The sequence below is a fragment of the Amyelois transitella genome, chromosome 2 (assembly GCF_032362555.1).
Source record: "Amyelois transitella isolate CPQ chromosome 2, ilAmyTran1.1, whole genome shotgun sequence".
In the NCBI taxonomy this organism is placed as follows: domain Eukaryota; kingdom Metazoa; phylum Arthropoda; class Insecta; order Lepidoptera; family Pyralidae; genus Amyelois; species Amyelois transitella.
The window spans coordinates 11,677,344-11,699,307 of record NC_083505.1 but is presented as its reverse complement, the minus strand read 5'-3'; the positions used below and the strand labels follow the sequence as shown (position 1 = coordinate 11,699,307).

The following is a 21,964-nucleotide window of genomic DNA, read 5'->3' as shown; positions in this document are numbered from 1 at the left end:
TGTTGAGTTTTATTTGTATCTTATCATTGACGCCGGCGTCTAATTACAGCAAAAATATCTGATAGTGTTTAATACACTTGGAGGTAGCTATGTGATGAAGAACAAGGAAGCCAAGTAGGTACCAGAATCCAGGATGGTTGAGACGATAGGAAATGTTTCCGGGGAAGGGCGCATCTCCGTTCGTACGGAGGCTGCGGACGGCGAGAATTCGCGCCAGTCTGGCTCCGACCGCCGTCCGCGTACCACGTGTTACGTGCCAGCTTGTACCGCACCGCGCACGCGCGATCGCGATCGTGAACCAAACTAGAAAAAAAAACACAACCACCCACAAAACAGTGACAGTGACGTTTCGGGGGGAGACGGTGACAATAACACGCTGAAATAAAATTATGCTCAATTAAATTTGTCGATGTAAAAATTCTAGTGCTGAACTTTAGTGAAGCGATCGATCGCCGCAGTGTTGTGATACCGTGATGGTGAAGCCTCCTGGTGGTTAGCGCGATGATGCGCAAGGAAGGCGTCGGGGCCGCCGGCGGCACGGAGTTCTCGCTGGACGCCGCCGATTGCATCAACTTGCAGCAGATCCTGCAGGCTTTCAACTCGACGATAAGCGAGGAGCACGCGTGGGCGCTGTTCTACCAGGCCGCGAGGTGTTTCCAGAAATGTTTGGCGGAGGGCTCCAGCTGCTTCCTGGCGACGGAGCCGAGGCACGTCCTGCTGCATAAGGAGGGTACCGTGCACCCTAGTACACTGCTGCATCCAGGAGGTAAGTGATTTTTTACGTGTGTTTCAAAACGACTACGGTTTTACCATAACATAATTTTTTCCTCAATATTTTTGAACGCTTTTGGAAACGCGCAATTTAGTTTTACTACACGCGCAATACGTTTCTTATAATTCATATCTACGAGAAATTGTGTATCAAATGTGCCATCCCCTTACCCATTGGCCTGTACTTACGCCAAACAACTTCTACAAAAATTTATAGAACGCATTCAGCCTTGACCCCCTAAGTTAGGTCAAGTTTTTAAAGACTTGCACCTTTTTATGCACGATAAATACCTACATAGAAAAGACTAGCTACTAATGAAACTACTAAAAGAATAAGCAATTTTTTTTTGACGCCATCCCAACATTTCTCTTATCAGTGTTATCTGACACGACGACATTGAATGGTGTGCCCCGGTAGGTATGAAAGTTGAACAAAAATCTACTCTATCTTTGCTGTGCAAAAGATTTTTTATATTAAAATTTCTATTGTGCATCTCGAAAGTATGAAATTCTAGGATCCTACTTATTTGCATACTGCATAACATAACACATCGTGTGTTTCATAAAATCACGTTTACATCTGAAAATTAAACATGAAATGATCATTTTATCTTAAAGACCGCAGTCTCCATTTGAAATATTATACGTTTCTATTGTAAAACCATTAATAATGAATGTATTTTGTAAATGACCATCTAGAAAGTCATCTGTCTACCCCGCAAGGGACTATATAGACGTGACTATACTACACTATCTATATATTATAAAGTTGGATAAATAATATGATTGTTAATGACCTTGTGATATTGGCGTGTGTGCTCTTTTCTCTGTCGTTATCGACAACTGAACAACGTCACTACTGTGATTAATTATTTATTGTTTATCGATAGGCTTTTCTACACTAATATTATAAAGAGGAAAACTTTGTTTGTTTGTTTGTTTGGTTGTAATGAATAGGCTCATAAACTACTGGACCGATTTTAAAAATTCTTTCACCATTCGAAAGCTACATTATCCACGAGTAACATAGACTATATTTTATTTTGGAAAAAAAATAGGGTTCCGTAATATGTTTGGATTTTTCGGACACAAACTGAAAAAAATCAACCAAAAAGTTACTTATTTTGTGTACGCTGCCTAAACTACAAAAGATAGAAACATAAAATGTTTTAATTAATTGTAGATCTTATAAATATCTACAAAAAAGTCCGCGACACACTATACCTATCTATGTCGAGTGAGGCACAACAACAACATTTTTATTTAAAAATCTTGAATTTTTTTTTTGTCTACATTTAAACGCGTTTTTTTACTCATGCTATTAATCCTTATCAAAATAAATAATTTCATCAATAAGTTTATGTTTTAGTTTATGTAGATAATGTTTGAATGATTAAAATTGGACGGTTGGTTTTGAAGTTGTGATGAAATTAAAATATTACGATTTCTGCTGCACGGCCCGTTGCGAAGTGAGCAAGACTTAGTTAGCCGCTTTGCGGGCAGTCTTTTAGTTAGTTCTAATAGAGATATATTTAGTATCGGCTGTGCATCTGTGCGAAGCCGGGTAGTCATTTATATTTTTCGCAGGAATAAAATTCATTTAGTATCGGAAGCACAAACTGTCAACTTATGTCATGTATCATCGATTTATTCAAAGTCGTCATTCACTTGCATGCTTTACTACACATTGTTTTTCTTTTGAAACTATATCGTAGTTTAAAAATAAAACTATGTGTAGTAAAGCATGGAAGTGGAATAGGACCACTCCATATCTTAAACGGATGTCGTAAAGGTGACTAAGAGAAAGGCTAATAAACTTGGGATTATTCTATAGATCAGTAAGCCATACAACTGTACGTTGTCTGCCAGTTTTTTTTAATTCTTGGCCTTATCTACCCCTCAAGGGATATGCCATGACTTTATGTATGTATGAATTAAATATGCCAGTCACTTTTCATCTCGCGCTGATTGTTAATTTGTTGAAGTCAATCAAGAAAAAGGCTTACGAACTTTGGATTTTTTTGGCTATAAGCTAGCAACCTGTCATTCTCTTGGTATCTCAATTCCATTCAACAAGCCTTCCAGTCTTGTGACTTTTTCTTTCTACGGTAAGAAATATATTTTTATATTATTCACTACTTACTCGGCTCGGAGTCGTACTTCTGTACTGGGCTATCTACAGGAATCTTTGTAAGTGCAAAGATGTAGTTATTTCTACTATTACTACACTTCTTGTCGAGTAGAAATAACTATGATATGCACCAATCTCTAAAATTTGGCGAATGGGTTGGAAAAAGCCTGAAAGGGATATCCCGGAACTCGTTTGGCGAGGATTTCAATCTATTCGAAAATAGGTCATCGTGTTATGTCAGGTCGTGTGTCAACCAATCTCCACATGCCTTCATTGCCTTGCAGTTTCAATTTACGCCTGATGCGATTTCTATTAAGCCTATCGCTGACCTATTTGCGAAGCAAGTATTATATTAAGATGGATCGTTCTTCAACAATTAATGATTTATGATCAATATTCATGTGAGAATATCCACAGCGACAACAGCAGTCGTTGTTTATTGGATAATTATGTCTTTTAAGTCAAGGGCAAAAAATGCATCAATACTTCCGATTCGAATAGGAAGATTGATGAATGTGGATTAAGCAAAAGAAGTAAGCAGGATGTTAACAACAACACAGTAGTATTAAAAGGAACGACAAGGTTTAATTGAAATAGATAATGGTATTTTTTTTCAATTAAAGTAAAGATTGGTCTTTACTGTCCTAGTTTTGGATAGATACCATGTGTCAATATTTTCCTATGCTACGACACTTATGTATGTGTGTGGTAGATAGGACTGTACTCCTACATTATTTTGCTAGACGTTATTATAGAACATATAGTTGACATTATTTACAAAGCATGTCGAATAAATATGGATGAAATATATGGATATTATAGTCATATAAAGTCTACTCCTTTATAGAAATAGTTGATCTATACAATGTTAAAACTATCACAAGTCACGCTTTCGTGTTGTCTTTTACCTTCTAAGTCTTCCTTATTTGTTGCATTAACTTTATTTGTGTTGATACTGTCTTTAAACATTTTATCGTGTCACTGAAAATAAGTAAACCAAGTGAATTCAAGGTGAGCTCTCTAAATAGACGCCCACGTCTCAATCTGTTATGTCATCGGCAAGAACCGCAATTTTACGTTATTCAATGTCATTTCCGCGATAGTTGCTTCGAAATATATAGAAATAGATTTATTAAAAAATAGATTTAGTAAGTATGAAATGTAAAATGTACAAAGTTTAATCAGATTTTGACTTAAATTAAGTCAGGTCAGTGAGGGATTCAGGACGTTACGGAGGTAACTGAACACCCTTTATTTACTTGATCTGGGACTTACATAAAAACACATACGTTAAAAATACAATATTTGCCAATAAATCAGTGTGGTGTCGAAACGCACACTTCCTTCGTCATTATTTAACAAACGTTCTTAGGCTAATCGATCAAATAAAGTTCGTTTTTTCATCACGACCATCCAAAGACAATCAACAGGTTGTCGATCCCCAAGAGAAATCAGGTAAGTAGGTACGATAATAATGCAATACTTAATTACATTGAAGCGATAAATCCCATTCGCTTTATTAGCCTATCAGCCCGTTATTTTAGATCGAAACGCTCCTCTCTTATCACCGTTAACATTCGTGTCATTTCACATTGCCATTGTATTTATCATTATAAGACTACTATCTCTCTACGGACTCGATAGAACTGAGTTTTTCACCAAGAGACGAATAGTTTTTGCCGCATACAATATTTATTAGCCGTATTGTTCTGTCAAGATGTCTGCTGGGAAAAGAGCGCCCGGAAATCTTTTTGTGCTGAGAGAAATTAAGCGCATAGCTGTCATATCATACGGTATATAAGTACTTACTTGTTTCTAAATTCATTGAGAGATTTGTTTGCTGGTCTCAGTGAGGGATCGAATGCATGTTGCAGGTAATGTTGACAAGCGATAATTTACACAGTAACAATCTTCGATCATATTAGTCGAAGGTAACGATAAATTAACAACGTGAACTATTTTGTCGGTTTCCATTTGATAGAATCCTGACCCTATTTATTTTTAGTCTAACCAGGTTCATGGCGCCAGTAGTTGTTCGGACTGAGAAGTATGGCATGAATTCAAAGCATATTCAGGTTATGTTTTGTTTTGTCTGTCGTTCAGATTTTTATTTATTCCTATGGCTTTCAATCATTGCCATATCTTAAAGTTATCTTAGTAGGTACTGTTTGGAACTTGCAATCGATGTGTGTGCAGTATGGCAGCTATTTCCCAACTACGTGCTATATTAGCCCTAAAATTATGCTGAATGCTTCTTCTTCTAAGTTATCATACCTACTTGTATTTTATCCAAATATAGATTTCCATCGTTCCTTAATAAGGAGGAGAATTTAGAAAAAATGAAATCTCGTGTTACATCAATGTAAGTTTCAATAAGCTTTCCTTAAGATTTTACGTTAGGATACTATCTCGATATTCTGGAATACTTCGATACCTGTGGGAACCGGGAACAAGTGCAATTAAAGGCTCTGGCACAAAAAATGGTTGGACGGGTCGAGGAACCCAAAGAAACTGGGCTTCATTCATAGATAACGAGAAGAATATACAAAATCATTACTTTTAAAGAGAAATATTTCGATTTGACTGTTACCCGTGGCCCTTCTCCCGTGGGAAAAAGGTCTCCCTATGACACTTCTGAGTACAGTTTATGAAATCAATCAATTTTAATAACGAAGAACTATTTCAAAGAACATCTATCTATTGTAAGTACCTAAATATTATTTTTAGAGTTTTGTAGCTTCGCAATGTTGCAATCGGTCTTAAGCACTAAGTACAGACAGTAAGATTTCTCTTTTATTTTGACGATACATTATACACTAGATTCTAATTCTGGCCTGTACCCCAGTATCGGTTTTTATTAAATTAATGGAAGAAACACCGTTACTAACACACATTTTATATAAAAAAGTTGTTTTTAATAGTGACTAGATTGACTAGTTTTCATACATACTAATGAAATGATTGAATTGAAAATTACACTGTTGGTCTAACACTTTGGGCTTTAGATAGTTTGAAATGCGATGTAGATTAATAACTTCACATACATATATATATTGTTACGTCTATATCCCTTGCGGGGTAGACAGAGTCTTGAAAAGACTGAAAGGCCACGTTCGGCTGTAGACTTTGGTTTTGGAAGCTAAATATATTAAATTGCAAATTTTTCCAAAATGGTTTCCGTGGGTGAATAAGAACCTTTTTCTAATCAAAATAGCGTAATAATTCAATGAAAGTTAAATGACAATTTCTAGGCAAAGGCCGTAAACTGATCTTCATATTGACCGCTTGAAATTTAATCTGCTGTATCACGTCTTGTTTTCTTCAACGACATCTTGGCTACAGCGCTAATAAAACTTAATTCAAAAAGTGTGACAATTATGTCTATAAAGTTTGAGGATTTATTATCCAAATTTAAATTTCCTTTATTATTTCGCCAAATAAATAAAATTCGAAAAAAAAAGAACCAGTAGCGGTATCTTTGTTGCAGTCACATAAAATCCAATTTACATAGGAATCCTTTCTGCTCGGTCAATAAATGGATTTTGCCTTTATACGTATTCCACAAAAAACTTAACTACCCACAATAGGGACCTTCTGGATTTTTCCAATCTATTTTGTACCCTATCCTCATAGTTTTATAGACATCTTTTTTTTTTACCTGCCAACTATTCTAAGAATTGTTCCAATAAGGGATACAGGTATATGCGTTGACACCTCCGGTGTGTTATCAAAGGAAAAAAATAAATAAATTGAACAATACTACTTCAGTGTAGAATCAATATAAGTTTGTTGGTTTATGCGTAAGATTTTTGAAGTGGGCTGCTTAGAAGGTGAAGGGAGACATGTGATATATACATTATAAGGTAAGTTATGATAGATATTATGTATAACGTCTTTACTGATTTTCAAACCTACTGGTATTTTAATCAAATTCGGTTGGGAGGCTTAATAATGAGTAGACTGATTGACCCTAAGATACAAAAAGGGAAATTAATTATATTTATCATGTTTAAAAAAAATTATGAAACAAGTATAAGCTGTAAATGCGTACCTATAACAGTAACATATCGTATGCATTGAGATAGTATAATAGTTTGAACATAACAACACGGAATTTGTTTTGACGTTGCATATTTTTGACCTCAGGAGTCAAAAATGTCATCATAATTGTCATGATTGATTACTTTGAAGGGGACGCGAAAATGTCAACTGTCCTTAAGCGAGTGCTTAGAATATCTGCTAAGATTTATCGTCTGAACTAATGGGCGACCTTCCACAGCCAATAGCCATCTATACGACAACCAGAAGACCTCCAACTATAATACTTGCTCATTTGGTTAATTTTATTAGGCACTTATTCACTCGAAGACCATAATTGCGCATGAGTTTGCGATTGTGACACCGCCATTCATAGTCAGGGAGCTTGACGCGAAAGTGTCATAATAGGTGGGTTAGGTTAGGTATGCCACACGCTTGTGAATGGTGGAGAATGAATGAGTACTATTTCATATACTTTATGATGTTACAGTGTCCTCGGCTGAATTCTGATTTGTGAATCATAATTATTTACTTATGGATTTAGCGGATGTTTGTATGGAGTTAATGAGAGACTGTTCTGTCTCATTATATATATTCCCAGTCAGTACCAATGACTCGTATACATACAGCTTCTTCACCAGATTCATATCTGGTGAAGAAGCTGTTAAAAATGAAAAAAAGATTTTAAAATTGCCATCCATACTGCAAAATGTCTATTAATTTGCCACACATAGACACACCAGACGGTCAAGTAAAATTAATAACACCCCTCTTTTCGGTTGATAGTTAAAAACAAGTTAGGTCCATCGGACCCGTGCGCAATCATATTGTTCTATTATTCAGGGAACAATGACTGAAGATGCTGTAGGTCCGATTGTTACACTAGAACTGCGAAATGAATGGAGAACCTGAAGGATTTTTTATTAGATTACATCTCAGAATTGTTTTTCAAGGCGAGCATTTCCTAAACGAGCATCACCAAAAAGCCGTTAAAATTGTTAGTTTTAATATTTTTTTATTTATTAAAGCGATGATTTTGTGCTGGACAAATAATACATAAATATGTCGGTTATATCACTGAAATATGGAATGCGATAGTGAATGAAGCTTATACTTATCTATTTATTAATATTATCTGCCTACATTATACTCATCACTGCTCCATTGATGTGGTTTTCTCGCACGATACAAATATTTTAAACTTTATTCAAAAGATTAGTCTTGTTAAGATTTTGTGTAACACGATACTGTCAACCGTTTCACGAGATATTTACATCCAAACAAACAAAGCAGGAAGTGAAAACCGAATACGTAATGAGGACTTCAGTCAATGTTTGTGTGTAAAATTTACGTTAGTTACAAATTGGCATTTTTGTTCCTAAAACATATTCTTCTATGTATAACGTTGGCTAACGCGTACATTCGCCTACAGAGAAACTTAAACCAAGAACAGGTGGTTAACAGGTGACAGGACATGTTAACCTGCAGGCCATTGTACAAGGTCGGTATTATTTCACGGCCTCTGTGGCTCAGCGGTAGTACGCTTGTCTGTGACACCGGAGGTCCCGGGTTCGAATCCCGGTCAGGGCATGATGAGAAAAGAACTTTTTCTGATTGTCCTGGGTCTTGGATGTTTATCTATATAAGTATTTATTATAAAATATAGTATCGTTGAGTTAGTATCTCGTAACACAAGTTTCGAACTTACTTCGAGGCTAACTCAATCAGTGTAATTTGTCCCGTATATATTTATATTTAAAAAAAAAAAAAAAAAAAAAAATTTATTTATTTATTTGAACCTATGAAGTCAATGAACCTATGCATCTTGGTGTTATACTCTCTTATCTTAACCGTTTGACCAACGACGCTGTAATCTTAACTTTTTCATTTATTTTATACTATAAACACACTTTCCTGGGGCTCTCAAAACATCGAAGAAAAAATCTAAACAGTTGATCTGATATTACAGTTTCAATCTTTCCTTCAATGAACAGAGCGTATATAAACAAAGATGTATTCCAAGATAAGGGTGTTGGCACTGTGGCCTGGCGTCAAGGTCGCCGGATCGATATCCACCCTTTGTGACGTCACGGTACAGTTGTAACTCTGGGCTATTTGCGTCTTACAACCCCAGGGTTCTCGTAGGGTTCATATTTCAAAGGAAATCATTCTTATGACGTCAGAAGCAACATCATTGTGACGTAGAAGCATATTGAATGAGTTTGTAGGTTTTCTAAAAATAGTGAACATTGAAAGGGAGTTAAGATTAATTTGCAAGGGAATCTAAACCTAAACGTATTGGATAACATAAGTTGTCTAGATATGAAGGCCTTTTTAGTGATGTTTCTCACCGTAAGAACATCGATTAGCAATTAAACTAAGATACCTATATAAGATCTACTAAACTGTGTTTCAACTGTTAATTTATAGCGGTTTTGATTTTATATTTGGTTGCATCGTGTTCGGATTATAGCTTCTAAGAAACAAGAAGGCATGTAAGAAAAAAAAACCCACTGAAACTCAGAATGCATTTTATTTTTAAATTATGTAAAAATCTGTAGACTTTGATCTGTAGTTGTAACTTTCCAACGATCGCTCTTAAAAATATTTGTTTTAGGTAATAAGTGTACAGTCTTAATGAGATGCCACTTTTACTGCGAAGATTGATAGTGTCCGATGATTTATTACTAAGTTATCTTTTCGCTTGTAAAATGTTTATACGTTCTTAGACAAAAACTTTTTATTCGACAATAAAGTTAGGGTACCTACCGTATACACATTTCAATATTGACATTCTGTGAAACAAAATTTTACCTGCTTGCTATTTTGTACGTCCTATTACAAACAGATGTTTATTTGAAGGGAAACTTTGAGGCAATGGGCCGGATTAGTTTTAACCTGCTCATCTGGTTGCTCGCTGCTAATGTGAAATATACAAACAAAATATGCCATCTTTTTTCAATGCAACCTACTCTGTTTTTAAAACGCGACGCGTTCACGATTAACCCTTTTCGTACTATAAGTAAGATGTATTTAATAGATCTAAGAAAGATACTGTTTGTATAAATTCCCTTATTAAGATGGAGCAAAACGAAGGCGACTACTGTCAGACTTGCTCTCTCACATAATTTTTCATAATTATCTTGATAATTTATGAAGATATATTCAAACAGCGTGTAGTTAAGGTATCTGCGGTGGATGTCTCGTCAGATTGCGAAGCCAGTATGTCTAGTTCTGTCCTAGGAAGTGCTAGGTTTACACCGCAAGGGACACGCGACACCCGACTCAAGGGCCGATTCCTGTTGCTACTACATACATATGATCACGTCTTTATCCCTTAAGGGGTAGACAGAGCCAACAGTCTTGAAAAATTGATTGATTCATCGTGATATATTTGAGAACTAAGCTCTTTTACGACTGTTATTTTCTTATTAACTCTAGTTATAGTTTGTTTACATCGTTGTTATACATGTTCCGGAGTAACCATTAATGTTTATTTCACGTTTTTATGTTGGCAAATTATTTTTATATACTTAATAATATTGGACTTACGGCTGATATATATGGTGGGAACGTAATGGAGGTATTATAGAGTTTGCTAACATTATAAAAAGAACAATTCGTCCAGTTAGTCTTCAAACTAACAAATCATTAAAAGCAATTAGTTTTCAGGAGCAAAGATAAACCAAATGATTTGAATAATCTTTGCTCCTGGAAACTATCTGCTTGATTGGATTAAGACTAATCCAAGCAATCGACAAGGAAAATTGCTCTTACAATCCAGTGCCAACAGGAGCAAAGCTTGACGGGTGTTCAATTAGCTTCAATCGAATAGTCGTATCGATTAGGAGTACTGGTTCTCCGAGTAATCAATCGATAGGTTTCCAGACTCGACGTTTATCAGTTGGAAAGTGACTTTTTGCCTGTATAACGACTCGCGGCCAGTTTTTGTCAGATGAGTGATTGATTGCAACATTAACAGTTACATGCCATTAAGGTGCAATGTCTAATTTGTGTTACTCGCTATGATTATACTCGATATTTAAATAGGTAAACCCTTGCCTCAATTTTGTATGCGATCCTCTTATTGTCAGGTTGGCTAGAAGATATCCCACTTAGGAATATAGTATATAGAAAGACCGCCTTTGTATAGTATTTCTGTTTTGTAATGAACTCCTTTAGTGAACAATAAAGCATTTACTTACTTACTTGTAGGTTTATGTGGTTGACGTACGTTGATTCGACATATTCTTTTGCCCGTGCATATTGAAGTCTATCGTGAATGTCATGTTGACAGTAATTTTTCCTGATAAATAGTACCCAGGGTAGTGTCCAGGATGTAAAGATATAGATATGTAAAGTTTTATCGTAACCGAAGAACATTGCTAAAAAATATCACAGGATGATCCCCTGCATTACATTAACAGCATTATTAAAATAAAACATAATAAATATATAAATCTGTAGGAGGATTTATTAAAAGAATTGCCTTTAAGCCCTTTCCCACTTAAATAAATTCAGACTTCCTACACGATTCGTCAACTAATTTGGACGATGCAATTAAATAAAATGCTAGTGCACTTATTTGAATTAGTACCTAAGTGAATCCTCGTATTTTTTTAAATTTAGTCTATACGGATTTTTAGGGCGGCATGTAAGTGTTTACTTGTCTTACAAAATTAAGGTAACAGACTTTAGAAGATAAAAAACATGCAACAACAAAAAATGTTGACGTGACTAAATATTTGTTATCATTAATTGTAGGCTGATATGGAGCAAATGACCTTTGATTTGTACTGATAGGCACAGATTACATTTAGTTGATACACTTTGATACAATACTCTACATTAAAAATTATATTAGTTAGGTTATTATATAAAAATGCATTGTCACCTGTGAACCGATTTGAAATACCTACGAAAAATGTAAAATGCGTCAGCGCAATGTTGTTCCCGACAGAGTCGTTAAAGCCCATATAGGGACAAATCTTTAACATTGCGAGATATCAATACATAAATCCTGGCTGATGATGGTCAGCTGAGTCAAATCCACTTAATTTTTTCATATGTTTCCACTTACATCAGAATTATCAAAAGCCTCTTAGGATGTTTTCGTGGTTGTTTTAGTCATGTCTTTCACGTTTAAGACGAACTATATTTTTAACAGTATTTTTAATAAAAGTATTTTATCGGTCACCAACTTTGAAGTTTTCATAACTTATCCGCATTAATAAACACCGTAATACGTTTTATTATTGTCAAAGATAAAGATATTGTTTTATTTTACATATTTTATGGCTTTGCGTATTGATATGATTAACCTTATATGCTACTCATATACACGTTTATCAGAACTACTTCGTAAATTCATAGATTACAGTACTTCGTACATTACGCACTTAGTATAAGAAACGATTAACTTTTTGAGATCCACTTCTAGGGTTTTGATAACAACTGTTATTTAACTATGTTATTTACAGATTGTACATGATAACAATCTGTAAATGATATTTCATTGTCTAAATATTTAACAAATCAAACCCCATATTCACGTCAATAATAATTATACATCTAAGTACACTTCCTTTCCGTAATGCCCATCCCTATTTCCCAATGGCATATTTTATTAATTGTTTAATCGTGATCGATGTATTAAGCAATGAGACGATGTTCTGGCCATCGGGTTTAAAAAATTACACCTTCGATCACCCAGGCAATGTCCGGTTACGAACGGTTACGAAACAGTCTTTGTGTTTACTATGTAATGATCCATTTATAAAAATGAATTGATGAACCAACTCTTGCCCAATACGGTTCGAATTATAATGAGTGATCGTTCGGAAATGCTACTATGAAGTTTTTGAATCTAAAGCGTAGCTTTTCTTTATAGAAATGTAAATAATAACGTTAAGGATTAAGAGTTTATAAAGGCCTATACAGGCGTTCATCAGTGCACATAGTTAAATTTATCAGTTATACACAAACACTAAGGAGTATCAGTCACAATCCTTGATCAAAAAAGAGACATCCTGGCGAAAAGTCAGGTCAAAGTGGTAAGAAAGATGTAGTTAACTCACCGACTACGTATAGTGAACTAAATACCTTTACATGAATAAGAGGTTTCGAAATAACATCATTATATTTACTAGTGCCCGGTGTGTGGCTAGTTCTCCTTAACTAACCTACGCTAGGATTTATCACAGTTTAGTTTATGAGTAAGATAACAAGGATGTTTTTGGGTTATGTTTTGGTAACCTAGATCCTTGACCTTTATTTTAAGTATTATAAATTCGTGCTACCGTAATCTTTGTTGGTATTTTAAATCTTCGATTTAACTATAGTTTTCTACAATTATATAATTTTTTTTATATTTCCAATTTTTGTTGGGATGTTGACACGGTTTCGGTTAGTTCTCTGAATAAGTGTGAAATAATATTTCCTAAATGTATCTGTAAGATGGGCTATGAATTACTCAAGTCAGGGCCACAATCATTTAATTCACCTCCATGAGTCCGAGGTGGTATGTGGACTCTTAATTTCTAGTAAGTGTAGATAATGAGTATAAATGTACTCATTATCTACACTTTATTTTATCTCGGAGGTTTCGAATCATGTTACAATGATATGTGGTCACCGTGAGACATCCTTCTTTTACTCCATATACAATCTAATCACGTCCTTATTTCTTAAGGGGTAGACAGAGCCAACAGTCTCGCAACGACTGAAAAGCTACTTTCAGCTGGCTTTATGATGGAATTTCTTTTACTCGTCGTTAAGGGTACTACTACTTGACATGACCTTTTTACCAGAACGTAGTAAATTCTGTTCATACTTAGTTTACATTGTGGATTGAAAATTAATTCAACGTTTGTTTCCACACGTTTGGTGGAAAATTACCTTAATTATTTTAATTTTGAAATTTATTTTGTGAAGGTACAACAGTTGGGCAACAAATTGGTCAAAGCTTGTAATTGCTTCGATAAACGATGTTTCCTTCCCATAGTGAGTTATTGATTGTACTCGGTTATATTTCGTGGTGTCTTAATACAGTCGACGCCCCTGGGTGCTTGCTATAAATAATGAATGTTTAGAAGAAAAATCTTAACGTATTTTTTTAAATAACGTATCGCGTGTATGCTTAGTGTTTTGATTTGAAAAATAGTTTATTTAAAATACATGTTTGAAATTTCATCTTTGTTTCGTTAATTGAGGATTGGTTTGTAATTCTTCATTAAAAAATAAAAAAATTGGTAATTTTGAAAACTGAGCTCTGCAGGAATAGTTTCCACATAGTTTTAAACTACGTTACGTACTTAGTTATGTTGAGGTGAAAAATTCGGGACCCACTCATTTCTCGGATCGTGGGCATAAACGGACCCCGGACACGGGTGGCTGTATCTTGAGTTATTGATCTGTATACACGTTGTTTTACAAACTCTCTTAATAATACAGGTACCTGTTACAAATCGCTTGGACTAATGAAATTGTTAGTTTCGAAACTATGCCTGTGCTTTGGCCGTATGCTATGGGAACCCGAAGGCTTCCCATTTGTTTGCCTTTAAACAAAAGTAAATTATCAACAATTATCTTTTGTTGATATATTTGAGAATAAGAAAAATTTCATTTGGTGCTTGGTTGAATATCTTTCCAGTACATCTGTTTTATTGATAGTAAAAGTACATCATGGATACGATTTAAGAGCATTGGTAATTTAGCTTAGATAATTTTATCTAGTTAAAAATTCTAAACTTTTAATATTACTTCTTCTTATATAAATATGATTATAATTTATATTAATTAATATTATCAGTGTAAGACATTTTGTATACCAACCTAGATCGTAACAGAAAATCTAAGAATATTTTTCTCCACCCAGTTTCTGGAACGTAACAATGTTAGTAATAATTATTGACGACTATTGAGGCTCAATTTAAGTTTTTAAACGATTATTGCATAAACATTATTTATTTATTTAAATTTTTAAAGGTGATAGTGTTCTTTTTTTAAATATTCTTTTTATCGGTTAGTATGATGCAACATAGAAAACCACAAAGTCTGGCTCATCTTTTTTTTCTTTTGTGCCAGCGTCATGATATCTTATTCCCACCCGTGGGAACAATAAGTGCGAATTAGAGTCCACAACGAATCTCAGATGTTAGATAAAGCATAAAACAGCTTGTTAACCAACTAAAATGGAATCGCGTTTGTTTTCTTGCGATCGAAATCTGTGCAAAATCGCCAGTTTCCTTTACGGTAATCCTGTCTAATGTTATCTATTATCTATTCAATGTCACTTTCGTTGCCTCGGGTGGGTGTTGCGATAAATTTCATTGTTATATGGATATTAATGTTGTATAACGTTATTTCTATGATGATTAAATATAATGTCCATCCATTTGAAACTTTACGACCGCGACGGAGTAAGTTTATTATAAGCTAGCTACTGTAACAATGTGGTGAATACTCCTTGATAAAGATTACAGAAAAACGTAAAATTTTAACAGTGAGAAAGGCTTATGAACATAAGATTCTTCTTGCAGGCGATGGGTTAGCAACCTGTCACTATTAGTATCTCAATTCCATAATTAAACCATACAGCCGAACGTGGCCTTTCAGTCTTTTTACGACTTTTGGCTCTGACTACCGAACGGGACAAACACGTGATTATATGTATGTATGGGTATGTTTGTTAACCAACAACCTATCTTAGAAATAGTGCCGCGCGCTTCGGCTCATTAACGTCGAACGAGGATAGACTCCGTTAGCTATTATTGAGTCTATAATGTTTTGTCTAATGCTCATTACTGCTGTACCGTTAATTGGTTTTGACCAGTGCTGTGGATTCGATGCGGCCCAAATCGATGATTTTATATAATTAACAATATAACCTTGAAAATATTGATGTCATCAAATTTATAGTAACTAATTTTTGTAGACAGTTTATAAAGATGAATTTGATCGTCGAATTATCTGTGTTTTAAGATACAAATTTATTTGTCTTAAACAATTTGACTAACAGAAGTACAGTACGGTTCTAAGATGGTGAATTCACGCATGCGTAAGAAAGCCACTTTTAGCCGGAAAAAGCTCTTCTTATACAAAAGTTAAAATTGCATGTGTGTGATCCTTTTAGTAAGCAAAATCAAACATTCCTCTGAAAATAACACCGCATACTCACGTATTACGCTAAAATCCCTTACGAGGTAAACAGAGCCGTCAATAACAATACACGTTTAAAGTGGAAAGTCTGATGAAAGATTCAATTTATATATATATTAACTCATATTTTCCTTATAGGTAGAACACCAGCAGTTTCTGCAATCAATTCTTTTCACTTTGCATACACAAGTTTGTTATCAAGATTGATCTCGTGATATGCGGTATCAGGCTGATAAACGCACGATATTAATCTGAATGTCACATAAAGTGTCTGGGAAAAATACACCGTGATTACGTGATAAGACGAAGTTTATTAATTAATGATTAATCAAGTCTTTGCGATTTTCAAAGTTGCTAATTGTGATTTATGGTATGAATATATACTCTTGAGTATTAAATCTTACATTAAGAATGAAACTTTTGCTGTTATCTTCCCTTTGAGGGACAAAGACGTGATGTATGTAATAAATTGATTGAAACTGGTATTTAACAACAATATTTAAAATTCTGTAATGCGCATACGACGGTTAAAATATTCAAAAGGTGATATCTACACCGGGTAGAAAATAGTTAATAACATGATACTAATGTATATTTTGTTTGATATGATATGATGTAAATAATCCTTAAACAGGTAATTAATTATTTAATAATTATAGTGCCAATTTGTACTAAAATCAAAATATAATAAACAACCATGTATAAAAAAGCTTGTTTATTTTCTACGAAAATAGAGCTGGGCAGGTCTGGGTGGTCTTAAAGTTTTTTTTTTTCACTTCGCTACAAGTTCTCTATAACTAATAAATATAACCCAATGAGGGCCAATTGACTGTATCCCGAGAGTATTTCATCGTTTATTTTTTATGTTTCTTTATTTCGGACTATCCTTTGTTGTGTCATGTAACTGAGCCAGGAAGCTATTGATAAACGAAAATCTAAGCTAAAACAGTCAAGGTTTATTTGGCAAAATCATTAGGATCTCTTTGTGACCCAAGATATATTTATTATTATCAAGACACTATTTTATATTAGTATAACAAAATTCATTTAATGTGGAAAGAAGCGTGGAAGATAACAAATAAAATAACTGTTTATATTCTCAAAAATGTATTCTTAGTAAGTCAGTACAACATGACAGCTTCACTACTTTTACCGTTTATAATCATCATAATGAATCAAGAAATATATTAATTAAGAAGGCCGTCATTTCAATCTTTAAAATTTTGTAAATCATTAATTAAATTAAATTCAGGTACAAAACGCTCTCCACTTTCTTCGCGTGGGTGCCATCAATCACGAATAACTTTCTTTGGAAAAAACAAACTGATGTCAAAATTTGACAGTGCTAGACACACAACATTGTTTAAATTCGCTTCGTAAACTCTCGGTTTTGCCAAACAATGACCTTCATTAGCGTATACCTCTACAATCAGTTTACGAGTACTATATTATGTTCGCGAAGTAAAATAGGGTCTATTGTCAAATAATGTTTCATTTTCTGTTTGATGCATGCAAGGGTTGTTAAGTGTGTTAAAATTTTTATTGTTACAGTGTATGAATTGAATAATTGTTTTGGTGACCTTTGTGGCCAACTATCTCTTATTTTTGATTATTTAAAATTTTATCAGTCCAGTAAGACTTTGGTTGTTGATCATAAAGCATTATGATCTCAAACATAATGCTTTATGACCTTTTTTTTTGTTTTGTATGAGCAATTACCAATTCCTTTTCAAACTGTGTTCAGTCAGATAATATTTCGTGCATTGTTACATCTAGTTCTACCGGTTTAGCCAGTATGAATGTATTAACAATATCATCTTCAATACAATGACGAAATATACTCGTATGTCCTTGATCGTAATCCCAATACGGCACACGACAACCTTAGACCGTGTGAATCTTGCGACACCCGATATCTTGTCATTGATGTCCAAAGAGTCCATTGTACGCTCGGGTTGAACAAGCGGCAATCAAAACATCGTTAGCTTAGCTAGTTTTTCATCTTACACTGTTATGCAAATCTTTAAGTGTTTTTAACAATATCCATTTCACAAAATCACAATATGTTTAAGATATTTTGTGGACATTAAAGTTTTTGTCTAGTACAACAATTGTGTTTTCAAGATGGAGTTGGTTTTCCAGGCACATTAGGCAGTAGTCACTCACCTACTTCTTGATCGTGTGTTGAAATCCAGGCTTCTTGCGATGGTTGTGCAACCGGAAATATCATATAACAGCATCAACTCAGCTTGACTTTTTTATATTTTTTTTACGTGATTTTAATAAGTGGCTAAATCATCAGTTCAACTAGTGAATGAGAGAAAAAAGTGATGATAATGTTCAATGCAAATGTGAGGTACAATGACATAGGTACATCGATGTATTTAAAACAATCGATCAAATAACACCCTAAATTTGTAACCAAAAACATAAGTTACCTAAACGAAACTGAATCTCATTAAGCTGAAAAGGTTAATGACATCATCAATCCGCAGCATAGTTACAGAGATTAAAGAGCGATGCAAATTGAATGTAATAGCATTGGTAACTGACACATGATTCAGACATGACAATGCATTCCTTTCTCTAAGTGGGGCGTGGGTGCCCGGCCTTGGATCGCCCCTGGCTGCCATTTCACGTCAAACAGTGGGTTCGCATATGATGGTTTTATCAAGGGGTGATCTAGATTATTACGTTGAGTAATGACTATGTAGAAATTGTTGAGCTCTTAACAAAGTTCTGATGTTTGCATCGGTTCTGTCTGTCATTTTTGGGCCCGAGCAATGTTTTATCTCGTTTATAAACATTGATGGTTATCTTTAAAAAGGTGTAGATAATTTTTAGTCAAATTTTATAAGTTTACTTATTACATTTGTTGCGAGTATTACATATACGAGTTATATCAGTAATACCAGTGTTCAGTCGTAATGTAATGGTAATCGCAAGAAGATTTATCAATTGATAATCTTTACTATGAGTCATTATTAATTTTTAAGTAGGTACCTACTACTTATTGCTCTTGCAACATGTTTGTTATTATTTTCTTTAGCCTTTATTTTTTATAAAACCTTGGTTGACTAAATTGGTTGTGTTAAGAACGATCGGCATTTCAGCTGTTTCAATACTCTGTATGTCTGTATTATGGCTGAACCTACCCCGCAAGGGATATATGAATGCTATGTATATAAAGATCGAAATTTAAGCAAGCCCATAAAAAATGGACAGACAAACGGAATTAACAGTGACAGTTTACGTCAAATCGACGTTACTAGAAAAAAACACTACTTGTTTTAGTATTTATTTTTTGATTAAACGGGGATTCAACTATTCGGTTATCGTCTTAGTAATCATAAAATTGGTGCAATCCACTTAAAAATTACTGTCAAATCACATCTTTATTGACAACACGTCAGATTTACGAAACTTGATTTTAATCTTCAGTGATGAACAGCTTCCGCCCCGTCTGTGCAGTTTGAACTACTCTCGCCCCGCGGCGCTACTTGTTTCCACAGCCTCAGGTCATCGTTATGTACTTGACTTTTAATGCCTATTACACTGAATTGGTTATAACTGTAATATTTTACTCGGCTCTTGTAATATTTAGATTGATTACTATTGCTGTCATTAATTAATATGCGCATTTTTATTGCTTAGTCAATGTTACGCTCATGTTGTTAAAAAGCTATTTCTTTAGATGAGAATATTCTCTTAGGTTTCTTATGTTGTGGGTATGTCTTAGAAAATGTCATTTTACTTAATGAAATGAATCCCTGAATCTATATAAATCTCTTTCGTTACTAAGTGACTGACTGACAACAGCGAACAGTCCCAATCGCTGGGTCTCAAAATTTGAAATTTGGCGTGTCGGTTTTTTTTGTGATCTAGGGGTGCACTAAGAGGGTTTTTCGAAATTCCCGCGTGAACGGCAGTTAACAGACACCACTTAAAGCTATCACTTTCAGGTAACCTTTGAATTGTGTAAAAAACTTCACCCAGAGAAAAGATAAGCAGGTGGCGCTGAGTTAACTTATAGCCTATTCCATTGTCAATATATCTATTTATATATGTTATAAATTATATGTTATTAATAATTAGGTAGTATTTTTTTATGCATATGGGTCCTGTAACCTGAAATAAACGTAGTTTATTTATTAACATACATACATACATGCATATAGTCACGTCTCTATATATCTCGCGGGGTAGACAGAGCCGAAAATCATGAAAAGACTGATAGTCTACGTAGTCAAATACATAGCTGGGATGGACACTAGCTATAGCTATACTTCTCTTATAAGTGAGAATTTATGAAGAAAGAAAATTAAGTTTAACAAGGTTTTTAAAGAGAGACGAGTTATGAATATGTTCAAATGCGCATAAACATGAAGAATTCACTTTGTTTTACTACCTATTGTACCTAGACTTTGTCTCAACATACATTATTATTAAACAACGCCAGATTTCAATTAAACTTCTCACATTATTTCTGTATTCTTTTAGGGATCAGGTGATGAAATAGCCATGTTGAGGTTTATCTACGAAATGTAATGGTTAAGTTATTTTTAAACCGATTAGCCCACAGCGTGCTTCCTAATTTGGAGACTTAATTAGTATCTTCAAAGATAAAGACAAGATTGTATCTCGATGTAAAATTAAGTTGTTTATTTTGTTATTAATGGAGTTTGAAACTTTTCTGTTTGTAATATTTAATTTTTTTTGGCAATTATAATAGTTTCTTAATTTAAGAGAAACGTTTTAAAATATCAGTTTTAATTATGGCTGGTGTATATACTTTTCAGGTATGAACTCCACTTCCACCAACAAGTAAAATTTAAACTGCTTGTTGTACTATATATAGACATTCATATATATACCATAGTTCTCCACAATGATTTCATCATAACAACACTGATGGAGTACATCAATGCCTACCGGTACTGATGTCACGTGATGAAGACATGAGTGCGGTCAGGGTGCATGTCGGGACACGATGATAATCTGGAAATCCGATACATACTCTCAGAAACCGCAAGGACGCATCGCATAGCAGCGGTGATGAAGCGCATGCGTTCTAGTATTCATTAGAAGAAAATATTACTAGTAGTAGTATGAATACTACTTAGTAGAAATTATTTACTTGGTCAGACCATCGCGTTGGTGACCGGCTTCGTGATTGCCAACAATAATCTGATTTTCAATAGTGACATCCGTTCTTCGTTATTTTAATGTAGTTGTTTACATAAGCAATTCAAATACTATATGCAAGTTATTTATTTCAGCATCATACATACATACATACATATGATCACGTCTTCATCCCTTACGGGGCAGACAGAGCCAACAGTCTTGAAAAGACTGATAGGCCACGTTCAGCTGTTTTGCTTAATGATAGAATTGAGATTCAAATACTGACGGGTTGCTAGCCCATCACCTAAAAGAAGAATCCCAAGTTTATAAGCCTATCCCTTAGTCGCCTTTTACGACATCCATGGGAACGAGATGGAGTGGTCCTATTCTGTTTTTTTTATTGGTGCCGGGAACCACACGGCATTTCAGCATCATAATAATCTAGTAATTACTTACATAGAAAAGGCGGAATTTGTTTATGCATGTGGGATAGCGATTAGTTGGCAATCTGGCAGAATTGACCTTGGGGGGTTGCCAGTGGGCTGTTATTGGTAATTAACCTTGGGGCTACGTAACACCACTTACAATGTCACGACCTCATTATGAAAACCGTAATTTGAGTTCGTTTATGTTTGTGTGCGGTGTTGAATTTCTTTGGTCCTCTTGTTGGCAGTTGGGCCCTCCGGAAATAGCACAAAAATTAGTGCGATGTTTGTAGAAACAATAAAATGAACTATT

At 34.5% G+C, this 21,964-nt stretch overlaps 1 protein-coding gene across 1 annotated transcript in view; it reads left to right on the top strand.

Annotated features, from left to right (window-relative positions):
• Positions 1–9: 9 nt before the first annotated feature.
• LOC106128974 (protein spire) overlaps positions 10–21,964 on the top strand; it is a 150,345-nt gene continuing 128,390 nt past the window's right edge. Inside the window, exon 1 of the mRNA XM_013327375.2 lies at positions 10–766. Within this exon, the coding sequence (XP_013182829.2) occupies positions 502–766 (265 nt within the window). The 5' untranslated portion in view covers positions 10–501. The remainder of the gene's footprint in view (positions 767–21,964) is intronic.